Source organism: Eriocheir sinensis, chromosome 63, assembly GCF_024679095.1.
Source record: "Eriocheir sinensis breed Jianghai 21 chromosome 63, ASM2467909v1, whole genome shotgun sequence".
NCBI lineage: Eukaryota > Metazoa > Arthropoda > Malacostraca > Decapoda > Varunidae > Eriocheir > Eriocheir sinensis.
The window spans coordinates 2,427,944-2,452,903 of NC_066571.1; the positions used below are offsets into that span (position 1 = coordinate 2,427,944).

At 46.0% G+C, this 24,960-nt stretch overlaps 1 protein-coding gene and 1 long non-coding RNA gene across 4 annotated transcripts in view; one reads left to right on the plus strand and one right to left on the minus strand.

Moving 5' to 3' along the window:
- LOC126986849 (uncharacterized) overlaps positions 1 to 4,379 on the plus strand; it is a 17,483-nt gene extending 13,104 nt beyond the window's left edge. For 2 of the 3 annotated variants that reach the window (XR_007739993.1, XR_007739992.1), the window contains 3 exons: positions 874 to 1,037; positions 3,543 to 4,027; positions 4,265 to 4,379. This is a non-coding gene — a long non-coding RNA (uncharacterized LOC126986849). The remainder of the gene's footprint in view (positions 1 to 873; positions 1,038 to 3,542; positions 4,028 to 4,264) is intronic. The other variant, XR_007739994.1, reaches the window with a different exon arrangement.
- On the minus strand, positions 3,911 to 21,643 carry LOC126986848 (uncharacterized). Its single transcript, XM_050843290.1, has 5 exons — positions 21,381 to 21,643; positions 14,226 to 14,417; positions 12,967 to 13,129; positions 4,237 to 4,682; positions 3,911 to 4,039 (listed from the first exon to the last, which is right to left on the minus strand). Exons 1-4 carry the CDS (start codon positions 21,629 to 21,631, stop codon positions 4,602 to 4,604), a joined length of 687 nt encoding a protein of 228 aa, XP_050699247.1. The 5' UTR covers positions 21,632 to 21,643; the 3' UTR covers positions 3,911 to 4,039; positions 4,237 to 4,601.
- Between the last annotated feature and the right edge of the window lie 3,317 nt (positions 21,644 to 24,960).

Genomic DNA, 24,960 nt, shown 5'->3' on the forward strand with positions numbered 1-24,960 from the left:
TTCTTCTCAATTATAATTATTAAGTCCATGTATCATCTGTCAGAGTGTGTCCTCAGCTTAATCAATTATTACCTTATACTATTATTATTGTATTAATACTATTACTACTTACATTATCATTTACAGTACTACCATATTATTTTTATAAATCAATTACAATTTTTGTACTAATGATATTGTGTTAATATTATCACTTTAATTATTATTTACACTACTATTATTTTATAATTATCACAATGTTAATTATTATTATTATTTCTATAACTATTATTATTATTATTATTATTATTATTATTATTATTATTACCTATCATTATTATCATCATTTTACTTTTGTCATATATTATATGTTTGTATGTGTATATATATGTATATATATATAATTTTTTTCATTGCTCTCAATATATATATATTTTTCTTTTTGCACTATTGATTAAATCCGGCACCTAAGTTTCCAGTACTGCCCAAAAAGCTCACAGCTTTAAATGGGCTCCCTGCACTAGTAAATTATTGTAAATACATAATTGTATAAAAAGGGATAATAAAATGTTTCAAATGTTTCCACATAACCCACCAATAAGATGCTTCCCTCTAAGACTCTGCGGTTGACAAGTGTCGTTGTTCTGAGTGCCTCGTCCCAGCCCAGTGACCCCACAACTTAGTGAAAGGGTTTAGAATTTTCCCTTTTTGTGGGGGGGGGGAAGAAGGGGAGAATGTATTGTCTTGCTCTCCAGTCTTGGAAGTATTGCTCTGTCTATTTTCTTTCTTATGCATAAAATAAGTATATATTCCCAAGTATCTTTTAGTTCCCTATGCATTTATATATCTTGTTCCTGTGTGAACTTGTATTGGTTTCCTTTTGGTTCATTTCAGGCCTTCTCAGGGACAACCAGGAGAAGACGAAGATGAAATTACAAAACCCAGAAGGCTGAAAGAGGAAGTCAGTCAGTCTACAGTCATTACAAAACCCTGAAGACAAGACTGGAGGAGGAAGTCAGTCTAGTGTCATCCCAAGAGGAGGCGGCCTGAGGTGCCAGGTACGCCAGAAGACAGTGGGTACTTCATTTATACAAAGCTAGAGGCAGGTTTGTCCTCTGGTTTCATTGATAGGCTTGGTAGTTCTAGTGACTGATCATCTGGGAAGGAGTGTTACTGACATATAAGGTTTACATATGTAGTTTGGTCTTCATTAATCTGGAAGTTTTCTCTTGGATTCATGGTGTTGGCCAGACTGTGCTGTCAGTGGTAGGTCCTCTGCAGTGTGGGAGTGAATGAGGTGTTTGAGTTCAGTGGTCAGGTATAGGTCGTGTGGAAAAGGAAAGAAAGGAATTGTGTGGTGGACAGATGAGATAGAAAGAGGCAGTTGAGGAGAACAGAAGGAACTACAAGAAAATGTTAGAGAGAAATATGATGGAGGAGGCGAGAGGGATGGGAGAGGAAGTACAGGGAGAGCAAGAAGTTGGTTAGGGAAGTAAAGAGAGTGGATGAGGATTTGGGAAGGAAAATATCACCAAAATACCAGAACAAAAAACTTTGCTGGAAAGAAGATAAAAGTGAAATAGGGGAGGAAAGAGTGACATTTGTAGCATGAAGAGGAGAGATGGGTGCTTGTGAGGGGAATAAGGAGATAAGGGAGGTGTGGAAAGAGGAAACTGTAATGAATAAGAGTGTGGGAGGGAGAGCGGAAGTGAGCAGTGTAGGAATAAAGATCAGTGTAGGGCGGCCAGATCCACAGGGGAGGCTGGAGAGAGGTGAGATAGAGGAGGCAAAGAAGAAGTTAAAGGTAGGAAAGGCCCCTGGAGCTGATGGCATAACAGATTATTATTATTAGTATTATTTTTTAACAACTTCGCCTCTAGCACCGGTTGGCTTTCTTCAGGGGCCTAGTGGTCGGCCCAAGCCCATCATGGCACAGGCAATTTTTATAGTGGCGCCATTTATTCCTCACTCATGCTGTGCCCCGGAACTCATTCTTGATTCACTTAGACGGTTTCTTCTAGAGTCCGGGTCTTCAGGACAGCGTGTGGGTAGTCTTGGGCCACTCGGCTGAAGTATGGAGGAGGTGTAGTTGTGGAATGGATATTATGGATATGTAACAGGAACAGGAACAGGGTGAGGTGCCTGAGGGTTGAAGAAAGGCTAGTGTTGTGCTGCTGTACAAAGGGAAAGGAAGCAGAGGTGACTAATAGTTACAGGGGAATAAGTCTACTCAGAGTGGCAGGAAAAGTGTATGGCAGGGTTTTAAATGAGAGGATGAAGAAAGTAACTGTACATGGGCGGTTCTGTGAGAGAAATGAAAGCCAGAGTGGGGGAACTTGGTACAAGGCAGAAAGTGAGAGGTACAGAGGAGTCATTGGTGGCGGACCTGTTTTCAGATGATACAGTACTGTTGGCAGAGAATGAGGGGACACTACAGAGGATAGTGGATGCATTTGACAGGGTGTGTAAGAGGAGGAAGCTGAGTGAATGCTGGAAAGCGCAAGGTTATGGTATTTGAGAGGGCGAGAGAGCAGGTCATTGATTTTGCAAAGCCATACAGAGTTAGAGCAGAGAGCACAACAAAGTGTAGGATAAGGTTAGGGGAGGAGAGAGTGGAGGAGGTGACTGAGGTGAAATATTTAGGGACAGTTGTATGTAAGCATGGAAGGTGAGGTGAGGGAAAGAGCAGTGAAGGGCAGACAGGTGGTGGGTGCATTGGGGAGAGTTGTGAGAGGAAGAAGTGTGAGCATGGCGGTAAAGAGGGGAACAAGGAACAGTATTATCCTGCCAACTCTGTCGCATGCATCAGAGACGTGGACATGGAGTGCAGCGCAGCAATCAAGAATACGTGCAGTGGAAATGAGTTGTACAAGAGGTGCGTGTGGTGTGTCAGGATGGCATGGAGGAAGTAATGGAAGTGTGTGAGGGGTTTGGTATGGGTTGACAGTGAAGGGAGTGGAGTGTGGAGTGGTGGAGTGGGTGGTGCGCTGAGATGGTTTGGACACATGATGAGAATGGGGGAGAATGAATTTGTGAAGAGTGTACGAGGGAAGGAAGGCCATGGGGGCGCCCGCAGAGGAAGTCGATGGTTCCTTCCAGGAGGTACTTGGGATGAGAAGGGGGCCTGCATGAGACTCACCCAGAGGGACCCCTGGGCTCTGCGCCGTAGGGTGGGCGAGGCGATGCACCCCCCGGCGTATGCCCCCATTGATATTGATTTTGTAGCTCACTTATGTAATGCAATATTTAGTTTCTTCATCAGTTAATAATAGCATAAAAGTGAATTACGAATGTATTAAAAAAATCATTACCAAGCAAACATGACATGCTGAGAGCTGCACCTACAAGTTGTTTTTTAAATGTGCACAATTCCCTTCCCTCCCAATGAATTCAAAGTCTGGTGATGCCACCGTGTTCAGAACATCTCTGTAACCTGCAAGTTTATTTTTGCACTACCTTAACAATCTCATGAAAAATAGGAATATAAAGCACTAGAAACATTTATATAAGAGACAGACTTCAAATAGTGTCTTATTTTGTAGTTAAAAATTTGTTTTTTCAAGCCATCCACAGTCCACTCTTATTCTCCCGTCCACTGAAGAAGGCACCAAGTAAGAGTTGCAAGGCAGAAGTGTGAGCTACAGAAAAAAGTGGCAAGATGCAGTGTGGAGGGCCAGTTTCTCAAGATGAGCCGGAGCAAGGCTGCCTCAAGCTGCTGTCCAATCAGCGAAGAGATCACCTCGGCAGCCCGGCAGGCCACAATGGCAATGTTCAGACTACAACAGCGTTCAGGGAAAACAAAACTACACACATTTCGCGGCAGCCATGGAGTCATTATTGAAACTGAATTATTAGCATTAGAGTTTTACTATGGAGATATACATATATTACCACTGTAGTGAAAGACAGAGTATGGAAGGAAAATCACCAGAATTTGTAGAAGTTTAGTAAAATAAATGTTTGCAATATACAAAAAATCTACAAAAGGTGAAAATGACATCCTGAAACTAAGGTGAAGATATGAAAGCAAAATACCTTGCCTGAAAAGGTGTGTAAAAACCTGCCTGGGTACACAAGTGCCTGAAAAGGTGTGTAATATCCTTCCTGGGTACACAAGTGCCTGAAAATTTGTGTAAAACCTGCCTGGGTACACCAGTGCCTGAAAAGGTGTGTAAAACCTGCCTGGGTACACGAGTGCCTGAAAAGGTGTGTAAAACCTGCCTGGGTACACAAGTGCCTGAAAAGGTGTGTAAACACCTGCCTGGGTACACAAGTGCCTGAAAAGGTGTGTAAAAACCTGCCTGGGTACACAAGTGCCTGAAAAGGTGTGTAAAAACCTGCCTGGGTACACAAGTGCCTGAAAAGGTGTGTAAAAACCTGCCTGGGTACACGAGTGCAGAGTAACAGCCACACCCTGCAACACTCAGGATGCAAGTAACTGCTGCACCAATAAATGCTCCCGACAACACTACGTAACACTATAGTATAACCGTAAGCCTTAGGAAATATAAAGGCGTAAATCCATAAGCCTTAGAAAATATAAAGTCCGGAAGTAAGAACTGAATCCCCATTGATCCTCAGCCTGGTATCCTCTGAAGCCTTGGCCCGCCTGAGGACTGAAGTCACTCTGCAGACCTAAACTCCTCCACACACTTGGTGGCCTCAGTGAGGGCAGACATCAGCTCAACGTTGCCTTCCTCCATCTGTAAGGAAACAGACATTGATACTTGCTGCCACTTCTCTGACTATATTCACCTACTAAGAAATCCCAACACACCCTTGTTTTGGGAGCAGCTGTGTGGTACAGATGGGGCACCAGCCCATACACCCAGGCCAGGGGTAACCTTTAACCTTTAGAGCATAGGTCCCCAACCCGCGGCCCGCGAGCACCCTTGGTGCGGCCCGCGGGACTTTACATCATTCAACATTAGGTGCGGCCTGCCGAAGGGCTCCAGGATCGTTTCTGTGGCCCGCGGTGCAGACTGTGGGCACATGACCGGTTTACAACTTTTTAAATTTCTGCAGTGCTGAGAGCCAATGAGCGTGCGCTGTTAAGCCGGCCAATCAGCGTCCACTATGGCGCACTTTTCGGCTTTATAAGGGGGCTTCGGCCATTCAGTTTTCAGTGTCTCTCCCCTGCTCTAGACGCCCATATATCATATTTTATATTAAAGGTGGTGGTGGTGTTTTTTGGATGTGGCCCACGGGCTGACGGGGAATGGGCAATGCGACCCTCGAGGTCATTTGGGTTGGGGACCAAGGCTTTAGAGGGCTCCACATTTGGGCTCCTGAAATGTCCTGAGCCTGGTGGCTTCAAAGACGAGAGGACAAGAGTGTTTACCCAAACCCTGTCAGAGAACAGAGGCTGTGCCTGCCCATAGAACCAGGCCTGGGGTTAACCTTCAGAGGGTTCTGTGTGGGGGGGAACATTCAGAGCCTCTCAGACGATGATCGTCTGCCCCACCTATGAAATAAGCTCAGAAGGCAGAGGGTGGACATAGAGGCACTCTCTGAGACGGGGAGGCCTGGCAGTGGCGAGATCAGTGAGGGGGGTACACCTTCTACTGGTCCGGCACGAGCAATGGCTTCCATCTCAAGGGCGTAGCTATGGGCATCTCCAGCCAACTGCTGCCATTTGTGGTTGAGGTTGCTCCGGTTGATGAGCGTACAATGCGAGTGAGGCTGAAGCACACACTGGGCTTCATGTCTCTTGTTGCAGTGTATGCTCCTACTGAGGCAGTGTATGCTCCTACTGAGGCAGTGTATGCTCCTACTGAGGTGTGTAACACTGAGGAGATGTTCTACGATGTTCTCGACTCCAGTGCCCTCCCCTGGAACACACTCATGGTCCTGGCTGACTTCAATACTACAAGTGGCACTGGCTGTGTTGGTCCCCATGGTTCTGGTACTAGGAACATCAACAGCTCTCTCCTGAATTTTGCAAGATCCAGGGGGTTCTGGTACCAGAGACCAGAGCTGCACCGCTGGATTTGGTACAGCGATGCCGTAGGTGTAGCTAAGGAGATTGACCACATCCTCGTAAGTACTCGTTGGAGGATCCTTCAGAACTGCAGGGTTTACCGGAGTACTGAGTTCTTTGCAACTGACCACAGGCTTGTTGTTGCAACACACAAGCTTCATGTCAGGTCAAGAAGGCTGAAAGACTTGGCATGTGCTCAAGACTATGCAGTGACAGTCTCAAATCAGTTCAATGTGCTCGGCTCCCTTGAGAACCCTGTAGAACTGTGGGATACCTCCAAGACCAGCGGTGAGGTGAGGAGTGAGGCAGGGCTGTCCTTGCCCCATCGCTTTTCAACACTAGTATGGACTGGGTACTGGGCAGAGCTGTGGACCAGAGTCATTGCGGAGCATCCACTGGCAATACCAGGGTCACTGACCTTGTTTTTTACTATGATCCAGTAACCCAGTATCCAGTATGGGGAGGCGGTGGCTGAGTGGTTAGCGTGCCGGCCTCACGTCTGGTGCATTGTCCATGATGTGGGTTCAAATCCGCACTAACCACTTGGGATGTTCCAGTCACCACCGAGTGGCCTAAGACTACCCACATGCTGTCCTGAAGACCACCTGTCAACCCGGACTCTAGAAGAAGCTGTACAGCGCAAGTGAAATCAAGAATGAGCTCCGGGGGCAGCATGAGACAATAATAATGGCGCCACTATAAACAATTGCCTGCGCCATGACGGGCTCGGGCGCACCATCAGGCCCATATGAATTAGCCCACCAGCGCTATGGGCCACATGTAAAAAAATATAAATAAATAAAATCCTGGCAAAGTCGCTGGAGGTTTCGGTGATGGCTCTCGAGGCACTACACGAGAAGGCAAAGCCCTTGGGACTTGAGGTCTCCTGGGCTAAGACCAAGGTACAGGTGTTTGGAGGCTTGCTGGATGGAACAGTACAGTCTGTACATGCATGTGGCGAGGACATTGAGATCTCGGAAAATATTACTAACCTTGGCGGTGTAGTTAAAATAACCGGTGAGTCTCGCCATGAAGTCTTACGGTGGATTGGCTTGGCCCACGGTGTTATGGACTCGCTCAACACGAGTATGTGGCGTTGTCAATACCTGTGCAGAAGGACAAAGATCCGGATCTTCCAGTCCCTTGTGCTCCCTGTCTTACTCTGTGGCCGTGAGACATGGACACTAAATGGAGACTTGGAGAGGCGGATTGATGCCTTTGGTAATAACTGTCTACGCAGAATCATGGGATATCGCTGGAATTACTTTGTGTTGAACCGTTGACTGCTCCGTGAGACTGAGTGGACATATATTACCTGCATAGTCCGTCAACGCCAACTCCGGCTATACGGGCACGTGGCACATTACCCTGAAGCTGATCCTGCTCATCAGGTTGTCTCTGTGAGAGACAATCCTGAGTGGAGGAGGCCAAGGGACACCCATGGAGTTTATGGCTTGAGCAAGTCAATATATCCTGCCGGGAGGTACTCAGGATGGGAAGAGGGTTGGCATGGAGACTCGCCCGGAGGGACCCTCGGACTCGTAGGGTGGATGAGGCGATGCACCCCCCAGCGTATGCCCCCACTGATTGATTGATTGAATGTATGAGAATGAGTAAGTTGGGGACACAGGTGTGGAGGCGTGTTCTTGGCACTATCTAGTCTCAAGAAGAGTGCCGGCGATGTTCAATTCACAAAGTTACGAGTGCCACATCAGAACAAAGATTCACAGACGCTCAAAACCTCTGCCCTGCAGTCTTAATCCTGCTGTGGTATTGAATTACCACTTGTTCCCTACTTCATAATTGAGCCTCAGTTAATCAGCAATAATAATAATATACTACATACAAACTGGAAGAATTTCCACAATAACTAACTAATGAGGAGCACAAGCCAGGAGACATCACTTCACTTCACTCCTGCGTTGCCTCCACCCCCGGCGGAAGCCTCCACATCCTCACTTCTCATTTCATGCCCCTCCAGATCGATCAACTCAACCCAGCCATGAATTACTTGGGTGTCCCCTTGGTGACCTCCTCTCAAGGTTTTCTTCTGCTAAAAAAATACTAAGCAGGATGACATCCGGGAGGCATGCCACGTGGCCATGTAGCCAGAGATGGCGTTCATGGACTAAGCTGGTAACGGCCTTGATTCAGTTTCATCGCTTAGTTGCTGGTTTGACAAAAAGCATTCCAGCAATGCCCCATAATCCTGTGATGGCACTTGGTACCAAAGGCACCAACATGCTTCTCCAAATCTCTATTCAGTCTCCAAGTCTCAGGGCCATACAGTAAGACAGGGAGCACAAGCGACTTAAAGATTCAGATCTTTGTCCGCCTGCACAGGTATCAACACCACCATATCAACACTCACATTGATGGAGCCCAGAACACCATGAGGGCCATACAGTAAGACAGGGAGCACAAGCGACTTAAAGATTCAATCTTTGTCCGCCTGCACAGGTATCAACAGCACCATATCAACACTCACATTGAGGGAGCCCAGAACACCATGAGGGCCATACAGTAAGACAGGGAGCACAAGTATCACAGGCATCAACACCACCATATCAACACTCACATTGAGGGAGCCCAGAACACCATGAGGGCCATACAGTAAGACAGGGAGCACAAGTATCACAGGCATCAACACCACCATATCAACACTCACATTGAGGGAGCCCAGAACACCATGAGGGCCATACAGTAAGACAGGGAGCACAAGTATCACAGGCATCAACACCACCATATCAACACTCACATTGAGGGAGCCCAGAACACCGTGGGCCAGGCCAATCTGTGGCGTGACTTCCTGGCAAGAACCACCATTGTTATGCACTACAATACCAAGGCATGTGAAGCTTTTGGTGACTTCAACATCCTCACCACATGCATGGGGAGGCGGTGGCTGAGTGGTTAGCGTGCCGGCACCGCCTCTGGGAGATCCAGGAGGGACGCAGGTTTGAATCCTGGCCGCCACACAGCTGGGATTTTTCAGTCACCGCCAAGTGGCCTAAGACTACCCACATGCTGCCCTGAAGACCACCTGTCAACCCAGACTCTAGGTTACCTCTCCAAAGAAAGGCTCAAAGATGAGCTCCGGGGGACAGTATGAGCCAAAACAAGATGGCACCACAATAAATATTTGCCTGCGCCACAACGGGCTGGGCCGAACATCAGCCCCCACCATTGAAAAAGCCTAATGGTGCAATAGGACGCAAAAAAAGACTGAGCTGTGTCACCCAGCAAGCCTCCAAATGGCTGAACTTTGGTCTTGGCCCAGGAGGCCTTCAGTCCCAGAGGCTTCACCTCCTCATGCAGCACTTTGAGAGCCGTCACCAGGACCTCCAGCAACTCTGCAAGGAGTGCAGGATCGTCAGCAAAAACAAGATCAGTGACCTTGATGTCACCTACAGATGCTCTACAATGATTTTGATCAACAACTTTGGCCTAATACTCAGTCAATGCAAGTGTTGAAAAGTGATGGAGCAAGGATACAGCCCTGCCTCACTCCTGGAATAACAGGGAAGAAGCCAGAGACATCTCCCCCACACACATCACAGCACTCTCAGTCCCAGGGTAAAGGCCAGTCATCAGGTCAGTAATCCATGTAGGAATCCCATGCATCCGTACATGTCCCAGAGTGCCTCACAATGTACTGGCTCAAAAGATTTCTCGAGACAGATATGGGCTGCAAGCACCCCGTCAAAATTCACATCAGTGTTCCACGATGACGCAAAGTGTTGTGATCCACTCAAAAGTTGACTTGCTGGGCATGAACCTGGATTGCTCAGGTCTCTCAAACTTGAGCAGATGAGATCAAATTCGCATCTGCAGCAGATGAGCGAGCACCTTACCCGGCACACCAAACCACGGTGATTGTTGCAGTCCTGTTGGTCCCCTTTCCAGATAGGGACAACCAACCCCCTTTGTCAGTCAAGAGGAATGGCACTGGACTGCCCACACAGCACACAGCACCACATGCAACCCATGGCTCATGGCTTCACCCCCAGCTTTCAACTTCTCTGCGCTGATGTTGCAGATCCCAGCTGCCCTTACACCCTTCAACTTTTCACAGCCTCTCTCACTTTTGCAGGAGAGGCTGGCATTTTGTCTATTGGTGGATCAGCAGTGGCCATCTGCAACCCAGCCAGAGGGACCTGTACACTTGGGTACTCTGCTGTGTACGACTGCCAAAAGTACTCGGCCCAATGAGCCCGGTACACATCTGCATCTGATGTTATCTGCCCATCAGCAGCTCGGACAGTACTCATCTGAGATGTGGATTAGGAGCGGAGGTTCTTCAGAGCTGGAGAGGCAGGTCTAAGGTCGTCTGCATTTTGACAACCCTCAACATCCTTAGCAAGATTAGAGAAACTGCAATAACACACTGAATAGATCATTGGGCTATTTGGTATGCTGCCTGGCTTCTGCTAGGAAGGCTCGGGTTCGATTCCCGGCACTCAGTGGTGTTCATTACGGATCCTTAGCAAGACCTCTGACATACCTCTCCTCAGAAGGGTTCCAGTTCTCCTGTACTGCTCTCAAGTCCCTGGCCAACTTGGCAGCATGACTCTCCTCTATACACTCAAGGCAATGCCACTCCTAGTCCTTGGATGCTCTCCAATGCACCCTCGGCAACTCTGAGTTTCACATTTAAAGGTATCCCACAACCCTCCAGGATCTCTCAGAGCACCCACTTCAAACCAATTTGAGACTGCCACTGCATACCCCTGAGCACACACCTGGTCCCTGAGCTTCTCAAGATAAGGCTGCAGAGAGTTGCATCTCAAGAATTTCATGGACCTGAAGCATATCCTCAATTTTGTAACAAGAAGTCTGTGGTCAACTGTAATGAACTCAGCAGTGTAAAACCCTACATTTCTGGAGGATCCTCTAACAAGTACTAGCAAGGATGTGATCAATCTCCTTTGGCACACCACTAGTATTGCTCCAAGACCAGCGGCAAGGCTTGCATCTCAGGAACCAGTAATCCTCAGCCTTCTGGGTTTTGCAAAGCTCAGAAGGAGTGAAATGTTGATGTTTCTGGTACAAGAGCCGTGGGGACCAACACATATCACACAGCCATCTCCCTCTGTGCCAGTAACTGCATTGAAATCACCCAAGACAATGAGTGTGTCGCATAGGGGGACTGGTCAACTATAGAGTCAAGCTTGGCGTAGAACATCTCATTCTCCTCAAGTTCACACATCTCGGTAGGGGCGTACACTACAGTAAGAGATATGAGGCCAGGAGTGCTTCAACATCACCAGCATCACACACTCATAATCCCCAACAACAGAGGACTGCAGTCAGCGAGAAATGGCCACAGCTACTCTCTTGAGACAGGCACCATCGCTGTGGCCCACTACTGATCTCTCCCTCACCAGGTCTCCTCATCTCAGAGCCCCACTATGTTCACTCTCAGCCTCCCGAGTTGTGTTCCACCCAAGTTCCTCCCAAAATTGACGTCTCTTCTGGGTTCTTGTTCTGTTTTCCTGCGTTGGATCATCATCTAGCCTCGTCTATTTTTTTTTGTTCCAGTTTTAATTTTTGCCCTTCCTTGAGCTCCCTCCGTTGCTGTAAAAAATGATATACTCAAGCTGACAAATGAGGCGGTCGCTGATCCTCCAGAGGGATCAGGATGTTCCAGGCACCCACGCAGAGAGTCTGCCAGAGATCAACACTTTTTAAAGTTTCAGATGCCTGTCTTATGGGATTATAGCTGTGGCATTAGGGGGACAAAACCAATTATATGTAGTTTGAACAAGGAAAGGCAGGCTATGTTTCTGTCTTATGGGATTATAGCTGTGGCATTAGGGGGACAAAACCAATTATATGTAGTTTGAACAAGGAAAGGCAGGCTACGTTTCTATATTGGGGGATTATAGCTGTGGTGTTAGAGGGACAAAGCCAATTGTATGTAGTTTGAACAAGGAAAGGCAGGCTATGTTTCTGTCTTATGGGATTATAGCTGTGGCATTAGAGGGACAAAGCCAATTGTATGTAGTTTGAACAAGGAGAGGCAGGCTATGTTTCTGTCTTGGGGGATTACAGCTGCAGCATTAGGGGGACAAAGACAGTTCTATCTAGTCTGCACGAGGAGAGGCAGGCTATGTTTCTGTCTTGGGTTTACAGCTGCAGCATTAGGGGGACAAAGACAGTTCTATCTAGTCTGCACAAGGAGAGGCAGGCTATGTTTCTGTCTTGGGGGTTACAGCTGCAGCATTAGGGGGACAAAGACAGTTCTATCTAGTCTGCACGAGGAGAGGCAGGCTATGTTTCTGTCTTGGGGGTTACAGCTGCAGCATTAGGGGGACAAAGACAGTTCTATCTAGTCTGCACAAGGAGAGGCAGGCTATGTTTCTGTCTTGGGGGTTACAGCTGCAGCATTAGGGGGACAAAGCCAGCTCTATCTAGTCTGCACGAGGAGAGGCAGGCTATGTTTCTGTCTTGGGGGTTACAGCTGCAGCATTAGGGGGACAAAGACAGTTCTATCTAGTCTGCACGAGGAGAGGCAGGCTACACTTGTCTTGGGGGGTATCACTGAGGCGCTTGAAGGACAGAGCCAATTTTTCCTAGTTTGTATGAGAAAAGGTAGGCTACACATTATCACTGAGGCGCTGGGAGGACAAAGACAGTTCTATCTAGTCTGCACGAGGAGAGGCAGGCTATGTTTCTGTCTTGGGGGTTACAGCTGCAGCATTAGGGGGACAAAGACAGTTCTATCTAGTCTGCACGAGGAGAGGCAAGGCTACACATCTCAGGCAGAACAAGATACAAGTTGCGAAGGAAAACTCATCCTTGGCACACCACATACTAGGTCACTTTTCCCTTGCATTATATTTCTTGTTCATCCTGTGGTGTGTATCTTGACTTTCCCAGTGCAAACTAGAGCAAAGTTGACTCTGTCCCTTACGCCTCCATTCCTTGTTTGCATAAAGCACGACAATGAATTTCCTGACCAGTGGAATTTGAGTTAATGTATTAATAAGTAAAATGGTACATACAGCATCGAGGATAAGCTTGTAGTTGTTCTTTATCATGATGTTGGTGTTCCGGATCTCCTCCATGGACTGTCTGATCTGCCCGTCCAGGTCAGCCACGTCATCACTCACTTCCTTGCACACAATGTCCTGCTCCGTCTGGTTGCGCTCCAGGTCCTCGAGAACCCTGCAGAGAAAAGACTTGCCTCACCTTATGCAACAGTGAGTGGGTACTGGACACCCGACATCCGTGGTGCCTCAGTATGATCAGCGGGCCATCGTGAGAAATATGTCAGTAAGTTTGCAGATGATACCAGGATCGGTAGAGTAATTGAGTCGGATCAGGACGCTAGTATTCTCCAGGGTGAACTAAACAGATTGTATGACTGGGCGAATAAATGGCAGATGGAGTTCAATGTAGGGAAGTGCAGTATTCTGAGTGTAGGTAGGAACAACCCCTCATAACTATTGCTTAAATGACAATCTTATGTTCTTTCTTAACACTTGCTACACCTTACACAGACATGAGTGAATAACGGGATCACCGGGCCATGACGAGGAATAAAATGGTGCAATTCTTCATCGCTCTTTGCTTTTGGCAGGAAGGTGAAACCTATCTGGAGGACAAAATGCTCCTCTGGAAAAAGTTGTGAGAGGAACAACTGATACTTGTACAGCAAGGGGAGCAATGGAGCACTTCTCAACCCCTTGACTGTGGACTTCCTGCCAGAAGACATCACCAGGATACAGAAATGGAACAAAGAGTGGCTGCTACAATTTAATATAGAAGAATGTATTCCTGCACCTTGGGAGGGGATATCCAGCACACCGATACCACATGGGAAACACTCCACTATCCACCACAGAGGCAGGGAAAGACCTGGGAGTATGGGTTACCAGGCTACCAGTGAAAGCCAAATCCGTGCCAATCGCAGCGGACGTGTTAAAGGGAATGAAGAGACCAAGGAGGTAAGGAAAAGGCATCTCAATTCATGAGGAAAGAGAAGTGACCAGTATGGAAGTAAAGATTCAAGTGGAACAACCACATCATACCTACAAGGGGAAGTGTAGAGGAGATAGACATGGCAATAGAAAAGTTGAGAGTGAGTTGGTTGGTTGGCAAAAGATATGTGCGGTGAGAGGGCCTGCCAAGACGAGGAAGCCTGGAGGAGCCTCTTCTGCCACGGCGCTCCATTCAGGGGTGGCCGTGTGAGGGGACAGTGTCAGAGAAATAGATGCAAAAGGAAAATTGTTTGTATACTGAAAACTTCATAAAGGCTTACTGTTTCTGCTCCTTGATCTCTTTGTTGAGGCTGTCCTGCTTGAGGTCCCACGCCTGGTGGATGTGTTGCAGCTTGGTTTCTGAGGCTGTGAGCTGCTGAGTTAATTGCAGATTACTCTGTTCTTGGTCCTTGATCTCCTCCTGAAGTTCGGTGACTTGGGAGACCCTCTTCTGGATGGCTGCCTGGATGTCCCTGCCAGGGTACACTGAGGTAAATATTTACACACGCTTCATCTTATTCTTACTGGGCCTGTCACAAGGCTGATCAAAAACATGACTGTGGGAGGCTAAGGATAATAAAGTTGGGAGCATCAGCTGTGCATGGCCACGGTTCTCATCTCTGTACAAGTGGCCCTTGAGCCTGAGGTGAGAACACAAACAGAAGACACAGGGTCAGCATGACATACAAGTTTACAGTTTACCTTCCCCAGGTTTCCCCAGGTACCCATTTATCCACCAGCCCGAAAGAGAGAATGAACAGCTGGGTGCCTTGTGTGCCTGCCATTTGAACCCTGGCCCACAGATTCATAGTTAGGCACAGTAACCACTGCACCACGGAGATGTTAAAATGAAGCACCTAATTCAAAGAAAGCTGCTTCAAACCAATCGCTGCCATCGGTGGCCCACATCCACGAATTTATCCAATCTTGTTCTGGTACTTTCAACCATGTTTTAACTAAATGAATCGCTGTAATGTCTGTTCCAATTACCCGGCTATTTCCAACCCATTCCTGTCATCTGTGGCCCCTGCCCATAAACTTATCTAACCTGGTTCTGGAACTTTCAATCACATTTACTCAATAAATGGCTGTAAAATCTGTAAAAGTCTCCTTGAATTGAAATTCTTGTTTTATCTCCTTCCTTTCTTGCTACTGGTTATTCATGCCCACTGCCAAGATGGTGCTGACCTGCTATTTACCAAAAACACTTACTTGTGGTAAGCCCCTTCATCAAGTCTCCCTGTGGTGTGGCTGGCATGCCAGCTACAGCTCCACTAGCTTAAGGCCCGTCCAGACGAGGGGCAGTTGCCCGCCGTGCAAACACTGTTACCATATCATACTAAGCAGCGGGATGACGTCATAAGCACATAAACGAGGAAACAGATCTGGTAGTGCAGCAGATAATTGCATATTTCATAAGAATCGTTCAGATAGTGAAACAAGCATGAAATTTTGCACAAGTGCTCTTTAAAGTTCCCTCTATCAGAAAAGGGCGCTGGCCACGCAAAAAATTCAATATGGCGGCCAAATTCCAATATGGCGGCCAGTATCGACAGATTTTGGCTAATTTTTCACTAGAATGGCATGTATTTGCTTCTAGCAATATGGTAAAGCTCTTCCATACTATTTCTTGTGAATATTATGTTTCTGTAGCTTCCCAGTACAGTTTACCTTTAAATATAGGGGCTATATGGCTGCCAAGAAAAGGTAGAAACAATAATTATAATGAGAAATAATGCCCGTTCAACAATTATCGTTTTAAGCATGGATCTTGGTTTCTGTGGTTTTAGATCCTAATGAGGCCATCTCTTTCGAATAACTCATCAATTTTGAAGGAAAATTAATAAATGTAAAAGAGTGTATGTCTGCACACAACCAGGGCACACTGGTGACATCACTGCTGTGTAACTCAGCATGGGGTTCAGTGCCAGCTAATCCAGCTTTATTAATCCTGTAGTCTTAGACTAGTAGTTGTAGTATAGTTTAGTTTAGTGTCCCAAATGCTTTCTAACAGCCCCAGACCAGCTATAGTTAGATAGCCGCACCTGAATAGACAGGATGTGCCAGCGCGGGAGAGCCGAGCCAAGGGTATGGGGGCTGTACATGATGGTTCATGTACTTACCCGGATGGTGTACAGATCACACGGGACTTAAATGGCACTGGATGAATGATCGGGTTAGGTGTAGGGAGACCGAACCTAGTTGAATCCCATACAGGAATGTGTGCTTTGTTTAAGGTGGTAAAAGGATAACCCCTCGGCCTTAATCAAAAGTGAAATCATGGCAGAATGTGATGCCAATCCAATATTGAGCAGTAGAAAAACAAACTGGAGTTTGTGTTGTCTTTGCCAGAAGGACAAAAGAGGTGAGAACTTGATATCACCTCCAAGTCATCATGTCCTAGACCATGATGGGTACACAATGCTGGCAAGGAACATTCCCATGTTCAGTGAAATTAATGAAATGCCACTGATAATGGATCCAGCAAGGCTGGATGAAGGTGATGGCATAGAGGCCACTCTCAGGAAAACTGCAGCAAAATACCATGTGAACTGTCGCTTGTTGTTTAACAACACTAAACTGGACCGTGCAAGAAAGCGACACTCCAATGACCAGACCAGCAACACTGAGACTAGTCGTGCAAAACTGCGCCGAACCAGTCATGACAATGAAGTTTGCATTTTCTGTGAGAAAGTGGCACCTGCATCTGATCTCAGACAGGCTAGTACTAAGGGCCTTGACTTGAAATTGCGTGAATGTGCAGAGATACTTAGTGATGGCAAGCTCCTTGCTAAGTTGACTGGTGGGGATGTCATTGCAACACTGTATCACCATGCCTGTCTTTGTGCCCTCTACAACAGAAAAAGGTCCTACCTGAGGAGCCTTGAGAAAGACCAAGGTAGCACTGAGTCAGAATCAGATGTGTATCCACTAGTTCTGTCAGAACTGATGACATACATTGTTGAAAGCAACCTTTGTTCAGATGATCCAGTCACATTTCGGCTGGCAGATATTTGCCACCTCTACCAACAACGTCTGGAACAATTAGGTGTAGAGTCACCAAGTGTAAATTCCACGAGACTCAAAGACAAACTTCTGGCAGAAATTCCAGAACTTGAGGCTCATAAATCTGGCAGAGATGTATTACTTGCATTTCAAAAGGATGTGGGAAAAGCACTTGCTCAATCATCTGATCTTTCAGAGGCAGTTATCATTGCTAAAGCAGCAAATATTCTCAGAAAGTCTATACTTGGTCATCAGTCACGGTTTGATGGCACATTTTCTGAGCCTTGTGTACGAAATTCTGTGCCTCCTCTCCTGCTCCAGTTTGTAGGGATGCTTGAGCATGGGGCTGACATCAAGTCACAGTTACGATTTGGAGCATCAAAGTCAGACCAGGCCATTGCACAGCTCATGCAGTTCAACTGCTACTCCCGATACAAAGAGGGAGCAACAACTCATAGACACTCCAAAGACAGAGAAACACCATTCCCAGTCTACATGGGACTCTCAGTCTATGCCAAAACCAGGAAGAGAAACCTGGTTGAAATGCTACATCAGTATGGCCTCAGTATCTCTTATGACAGAGTACTGGAGGTCTCTGCACAGTTAGGAGATGCCACAGTTAGCAAATATGTGGAGGAGGGTGTGGTCTGTCCCCCAGTACTCCAATAGATGCTCCCAAACCGGTGAATCTCAACAAAGATGGCGGACATTTTGAAAAATAGCCGCCATCTTGGATTTTCAGGTGGCCAGCGCCCTTTTCTAAGATAGCGTAGTCTTAGGAATGTTTGTGCCAAATTTCATGCTTGTTTCACCATCTGAACGATTTTTACAGCAATCTGCTGCACTATGGCAACAAACAGTGCTACCAGATGTTGCTGTGTGCCACAGTCCCTACTCCGTTCACCGGGCAAAAACTGGCGGGCAAACTTGTGTCCACACGAGGGGCAGTTGCCTGCCCGGCACTGCCCGTTGATCGTATATTCCTCGCTTGTTTAGAAGGGTTACCAGGTCGAACAGTTGGTGGAGGGTTTTTGCCACTACCAGGCACACATAGCAGACCGGGCAGTCCAGGGCAGGCAGCGGCCGATAGCACAACCGGACTGAGAGTAGCACAACATGGGCTACAGCAAGGGTGCTGTTTATATAGGTCAATTAATTGCACAGTGGCTTCCCTTGACCACACCTGTTCTTTGCCACACGGGACAGACATGTTCTCCCGTCAAGTGCACGTACGGTGGAAATCTGACACTGACTGCAAGGGAGTTCCGCAGGTTAACTTTGTGTGTCTGGCAACATGCTCTCTTTATACCAACCATTAAACCAGCAGGTATTGCCTCGCCCACGAGCAAGGGCACTTGAATGATTTGCCCGTAGTTTTCCCGCTCCTGACGTCATCTTCGCTCCCACCATCAAAACAGTAGAAGCAGTATGATATCTGGTAATAGTGTTTGCACGGCGGGCAACTGCCCCTCCTCTGGACGGGGCTTCAGGTGTGACCCTGGCCAGGGCAGCCACTGCACAGCCCACCAAAAAATTATCCTTATTTTCAAGATGGCTGATAAACTGGCAGTGTCTGAGGAGCCTGGAGAAGATACTGTGATGATCTGAAAGTCCCGGCGGCACTGACTCCTGGGATGGAAATGGGCACCGACACAGAGAAATCAAAACACGCTTTTCTTTGCAGTTTCCAAACGGGTGTTCAGTTATGAGCAGTGAGTCGGAGTGGCTTGGAAAGTCAAGGGTAAAGTAACACCTTGTGCAGCCTTTCAGGTGTTTGGTGCACGATGACCTTTACCTCGCCAAACTTGGGGCTCAGTCGTTCTCTTTAGATTTTTTTATAATTCATAGAAATTAATATAATTCTATAAATATGCAGCTTTATATTCACTATACATTAGTTTGCAATACGTTAAGAGTATGAAGTACATGTTAAAGCTGCATCATATTCCATCATCCAATCCATCCTGGTTGTCTGTCTGAGCCAGTCCCAGGAGTGCCCTGCTGCAGCCAGCCAGCTCTGCACCATAGCTCTGTCTAAGTCTCTAATGCTGGGATCACACACCTGCGGCTTTGCCTCTGCGACTCACTGTGATACCGAAAATGTTGGAGTCGCAGCTCATTCGCCATCCGAGAAGCGCGATTTGTTGCGACAAGAAAGATCTCGCGATCCATCACGCCGTGTGCTCAATCTCCGCTCCATTAGTCGTAGACCTTTGCAGTCATCGCCGGCGAAGCGAGGAAAGATTGAGTGCGTGTCACAGCTCACTGCAATTATCACAAACTCATGCAGGGATTCATCGCAAGCACATCGTGAGCACCTGCGACGCATGCACCATTATTGCAGTGGATGAAGACTGCTGCTTGACTGGCTCTCATTTCCAGTTCAACTTCACAACAATGTACTGCAATTAACCCCTTCAACACAAGGACGCATATACTGCGTCCTTGTGTGCCCCGTATCATATCTGAGGACGTGCATACTGCGTCCTGGCTCGCTTTAGCCAATGTACGAGTTATTTTATCTCTATATTTATGCTTACATCTCAAAATCATCAATTAATTTGTGTTTCTTTATGTGCACCATTTAATTCTGCATGTTTTCATATATAATACATGATGATTATGTTGAGTTTATGGCTGAAAACTTGTTATATTCAATAGCGACATTTGAAATTTGGCGCGCGCGGCGATCCCGGATACGGCGCAGGGCACTGTTTTGGCCCGGCTGTAGTGAAGGGGTTAATCCTAACCACCTGTTGGGGTGGGTTGAGGGAGGAGGCCTCTTCTTTTAAAACTCCTTTTTTTTTTTTTTACAGTGTTCTTGTAGTCTGCCAGCCCCTGGTCATACAGGAAAGTGTTTTCCTGCAACCATTCCCCCCCAGCTCCCTCTCAACCCCTGCCGGCAGGGACAGCAGTCTCTTCCTCATTTCACATGCCGCCTGGCCCTCTGATTCTTCTTCTTCTTTGTCGGCGCCCTCCTCCTCACTATCTGGTTGGACAGCCACTCCGGATCAGACTTTTGTTCCTGTAAAACAGGCACTGGTGGGGGTGGAGGAGCTGCCAGCGCATGTATCACCTCTTGTGGATTCTCCATTACTTCCATAGCAGGCTGGTCATCAAGTGTTGAGGGTGTGTTAAACGATGTTGACGATGATGGCGGTGGTTAGGGCCTTGGTAGGTGTGGGGGCTGGTGGTGAGACTTTGGTCTTCTTAGTCTTCTGGGAGGGGCTGCTGTCCTTCTTCTCCTTCGGCATGATGTAGGCGTCCTGAAGGAGACAAGACGTTGTGTGGCACGCTGTGGTTGGGAGTGGTGGTTGCCAGAGGGAGAGGCAGTCGTCACCGGAGCACGGCAGTGTGGAGTCTCAGCGAGGGAGCGTCGCTCGCCCAGTTTATTTATAGGAGATGTCGTTGCGATACCTCGTCGCCACATCTTGCGATGAGAAAGTTGCTAGATTTGCCAACGATTTGTCGCAGGCCACTGCAATCACTGCAGCAATATTGCTGCCGAGTCACAGTGTGCTGAGCTTTCACTGCGTCCACACTGCGATCACGCTGCGTTGAGTTGAGCGATATGGGAATCGCAGAGGCAGTTGCGATCTCTTACGAACATCCCAAAACAAATCGCAGCAGTGGCCGCATCGTGCAATCACCCACGATACGTGGCGACTCTGCTATGCTTCAGAAAGACTCCCTGCAATTCCTGTTACAACTGTTGCAGCGAGAGCGTAGTAGATTGTGATTTCACCGCTGTTTTCCCATTTCCAGAATCGCAGCGAGTCGCAGAGGCAAAATCACAGATGTGTGATCCCAGCATAACAGTCTTGCCTGGGCAGGTCATAGTGTTCCTATTTCTAGTGCTGCTTCCAGTATAGTTTAGTCAGCATACCATTTGCTTCCTCTGTACATCCTTCATCCTCATCATGTAGATTCTGAAATTTATTCTGAATTTATAAACACAATTCTTCTCCCTGACTGCAAGGACATTAGGGAGGTTCATTTTCATAACCTTTTCTGCCTCTTTTCCCTCCCCCTCCCCTGCATAAACAACTAGGAGTAAAAGTCTGGAAGCCATGAGTGAATGACTATTAGTTTAATGGTTTTTACTCTGATTCTGAATGAGTTTGTTGTGGTGAGAGGAGACAAGGAGGCTACAACAAGGGGCAGGAAGCAGCTGCTGAGGGAAGAGGATGGCTGGGCAGAGCACAGCAGAGGCAAGGACTTCAGAGGGAGGTACAAGGAATGAGAGCAGCAAAGGGCAATGCAATGGACACAACTACCTGGAGAAGGTTCATAAATGCCATCGACCTCAATCCAGGGAGGCGATCAAAGAAAAAGAGAAGGACGACTCCATTCTTCCCATTCTGGCAGAGAAGGGAAATCTGAAAACAAAGCAAATGAAACAAACAATTGTAAATATAGACCTCACTTACTTCTCCTTTGACTTTTCCTGCTGGATCTCTTGCAGCATTGCTATGAGCTTGTCCAGTTTCTCCTTGGTTGTATTGATGAAGCTGGCTCTCTGCTGCAGCTGGGCCAGATGATCCTTCTTCTTCTGGTTGTCCTCCTTGAGCACTGCCAACTTCTCGTCCCTCTTCTTGATCTCCTGTTCCTCGCTGGCCTGGATCACAAGGCCCTCCAGCCTCTGCTTCTCACTGCCAGCCTGGTGAACAAGGGACATCATGCCTTGGGGACAAATTTCTGGCTTATGGTAAATTGAGTGGTTGATGGGTGAAGCAAGGCATTCTGAGATGGTTGAGATGCCTGGTGTGACTGAAAGAGGATGACTTTGTCAAGTGTGTATATGGAGAGGACATCAAGGGTGCAATGGATCAATGGACAAGTAATGGAGGGAGAGAGTTGACAGAGCTGGAGACATTTTCTCTGTGGCCAACCCCTTGGAGGAAGTTCCCACAAGGCAGACAGACACACAGATCACCGGGAAAAAAGGGAGAAAGTGGTAGCAAGAAGTGAGTGGTTCACATGACAAAGAGATGGTGGGACAGGAAGGTGGGAGGTGTGTCTGTCTCATAGTGAAGTAAGATCACTGGTGGTACAGTCTGCAGTATTCTCGTTAATAGTCTAATACTGTGGATAATACAGGAGGCACATGCATGACACAAACACAGAACAGTGCCACAACTCACTGGAACCTTCAGAACCACAACCAACAAGGTGCAATTAACCCGCTAGCAGCGACGGGACAAATTTGTGCCATGATATAAACCCCAAAAATAATGATACATAATCTGATCACAAATGCTTTGATATATATTATGAAATGGTTTGTGTGAGGGTGATTTTTTCTCATTTTTCTCGCTGAGAGGCACCATTAAGAAACATGATCCCCGCTGCTACCGGGTTAAAAAGAGAAATCCATTTTCTTGTGTACAGCATGGGAGGCTGCTCAAGGGCAAAGAACAACAACAAAAGCCTGCTGGGCACTGCTCCAGTAAAAGGAAAAGAATGAGGGGCCAGAAAATGTCAAGTATGGGTGGTGTCTTGATACTCTCCTCTTGAAAGAGTACAAGTCACAGACAGGATGAAACACAGACAATGGAAGGCTGTTCCAGTTTATCAGCAAATGAAAGAATGAAGATGCTCATTAACTCTTGCATGAGGAATTTGGATGAAATAGGGATAAGTGTAGCTGGGCCATGGGAGGGAGGGGGGGCATGCAGTTAGCAGTCAGAATGAAAATATTGGGTATATGTATCACTAAAAGTCTGGTATAAGGGAACTGGATCTGTAAATACAATATTGCTATAACATGCTATCCAAAATTTAGTTATCCATGGGAAATAAAAATATAAAGAAAATTACATTACTACAACTGTTGCTACTATTTCACCTCTGCTGCCAAGCATTACTACTACTACTACTACCACACTACTAATACCATTTACTACATACTAAGGTTCATTACTTAAGCTGTTGTTGTTGCTGCTGCTGCACACACATTACTACTATTACTTAATACTACTGCTACCACTACTACTAATTATTGCTATTATCTACTACTACTATATAATTATAATAATAGTTATGATTAATAATAAATAATAACAAAAAAACATCATCATTACATCGTATCAAACTAGCTAAAAAAATCATCCCTCTGAAACGAACAAAATTAATTTAGCTTTCAAGGATAAATATAAAGATGAACCATGTAGAACACTGGCACAAGGGGAAGGCAGTATCATTTGAACAAGAACAATAATACGAGAAAGAAGAAACAAAAAGACCCAAGAACAATACCACAAAGGGGAAGGCAGCACACGAACAAGAACAATAATAACGAGAAAGAAGAAGAGACAACAAGAACCATAGAACAATAACATTACGGAGAGAAGAAGACAACATTTACGAACAAGAACACTAACACAAGGTGTGAAGACAACACACGGAACAAGAACACTAACAATATTGCTAGAAGACAACACACGAAGTCAAGAATAATAACATACAGAAGACAACAACACACGGAACAAGAACACTAACACAACAGGGAGACAACACACGAAACAAGAACACTAAACATACAGAAGAGACATATACACGAAACAATAACACTAACATACAGAAGACAACACACAGAACAAGAACAATAACATAGGAAGACAACACACGAAACAAGAACACTAGTACATACAGGAGACAACACACGAAACAAGAACACTAACATACAGAAGACAACACACGAAACAATAACACTAACATTACAGGAAGTACAACACACAGAACAAGAACAACAACATACAGAAGAACACGAAAACAAAGAATAACATACAGAAGACAACATGCATCAGAAACAAGAATAATACAGAAGACAACACGGAACAAGAATAATAACATAGAAGACAACACACGGTAACAAGAATAATAAACATACAGAAGACAACATTACTGAACAAGAATAATAACATACAGAAGACAGCGTGCACGGAACAAGAATAATAAATATGACATGGTGAAGACAAACGACATCGAAACAAGAAGTCACTAACATACAGAAGACAAACACATATCACGAACAAGAAATAATAACATACAGGAAGACAACATACTACGGAATAAGAATAATAATATACAGAAGCACAAAGCGCATTTGAACAAGAACAATAACATACAGAAGACATGGACGGGAACAAGAACAATAACATAGACATAGAAGACAAACACACTGGAACAAGAATAATAACATACAGAAGACAGCGCACTTGAACAAGAAATAATAACAATATACAGAAGATAGCATGGAACAAGAAACAATAAACATTACAGAAGACAACATACGGAAATAAGAATAGAATATACAATACAGAAGATATGCATTTGAACAAGAATAATAACATACAGAAGATAAACACACGGAACATGGGAACAACATGGAAGAAGCGACAAATACATTCTGGAAACGTAAGAAACAATAAATATTGTCAGAAGACAGCGCACGAACAAGAATACATAACATACAGAAGACAACATTACGGGAACAAGAATAATATACAGAAGACAACACACGGAACAAAGAACATCAACATACAGGAAGACAAGCGCAGCACGGGAACAAAAAACAATAACACAAAAGCGAGAAGACAACACACGGAACAAGAACAATAACACAAAGGAGAAGACAGGCACGGAACAAAAACAAATAACACAAAGGAGAAGACAATACATCGAAACAAGAACAACACAAAGGAGAAGACAACACACGGAACAAGTTAAGAACACAACACAAAGGAGAAGACAAATACACGGAACAAGAACAATAAATAACAAAGGAGAAAGACAACACACGGAACAAGTTGTGTAACAACAACATGTAAGGAGAAGACAATACACGGAACAAGAACACAATATTAAAGGAGAAGATAAGCATCGGAACAAAAAACAATAACACAAAGAAAGAAGACAACACACGGAATAAGAACAATAACACATAAGGAGAAGACAACACACGGAACAAAAACACAACACAAAGGAGGAAGACAACACACGGAAAAC

Bases quoted from the DNA above. Each gene is read 5' to 3' on its own strand.
- LOC126986848 (XM_050843290.1), bottom strand. From the start codon at position 21,631: ATGATGTCCCTTGTTCACCAGGCTGGCAGTGAGAAGCAGAGGCTGGAG. The intron at 14,418-21,380 runs GTAAGTGAGGTC...GTACCCTGGCAG, and splicing joins CAGGAAAAGTCAAAGGAGAA to GGACATCCAGGCAGCCATCC. The intron at 4,683-12,966 runs GTATGTACCATT...GTTTCCTTACAG, and splicing joins ACAAGCTTATCCTCGATGCT to ATGGAGGAAGGCAACGTTGA.